General features: G+C 63.4%; 1 protein-coding gene across 1 annotated transcript in view; it reads right to left on the bottom strand.

Annotated features, from left to right (window-relative positions):
- The window catches only part of LOC103777772 (talin-1-like), a gene marked incomplete at both ends in the record, with an annotated part of 9712 nt that overhangs the window by 2784 nt on the left and 6644 nt on the right, over positions 1–284 (bottom strand). Inside the window, one exon of the mRNA XM_008945337.1 lies at positions 95–262. Coding sequence (XP_008943585.1) covers positions 95–262 — 168 coding nt within the window. The remainder of the gene's footprint in view (positions 1–94; positions 263–284) is intronic.

Genomic DNA, 284 nt, shown 5'->3' on the forward strand with positions numbered 1-284 from the left:
GCGTGGGTCCTGCCTTACTCTCCACTGTGTAGCTGCCACCAGCCAGGTGATGCTTGCAGGCAGTGCCGAGGCAAGGGATATCCTTCCTGCTTACCTTGGTGCAGGCCACCAGCTGGGAGGTGGAGAGGGCGCACTGGGTGGCCGCAGCGATCACCTGCGTCTGCAGTGCCGAGTCCTCTGTCTTCTGAGCCACGTTCTTGGCTTTGAGCACCAGCGCGGCCGCAGCGCTGGCCACTGCCTTCGCTAGCTGCATAAGCATGTCCTGGGGGGGACAGAGAGGGTCA

This window comes from Merops nubicus, unplaced genomic scaffold (assembly GCF_000691845.1).
Source record: "Merops nubicus isolate BGI_N331 unplaced genomic scaffold, ASM69184v1 scaffold33018, whole genome shotgun sequence".
In the NCBI taxonomy this organism is placed as follows: domain Eukaryota; kingdom Metazoa; phylum Chordata; class Aves; order Coraciiformes; family Meropidae; genus Merops; species Merops nubicus.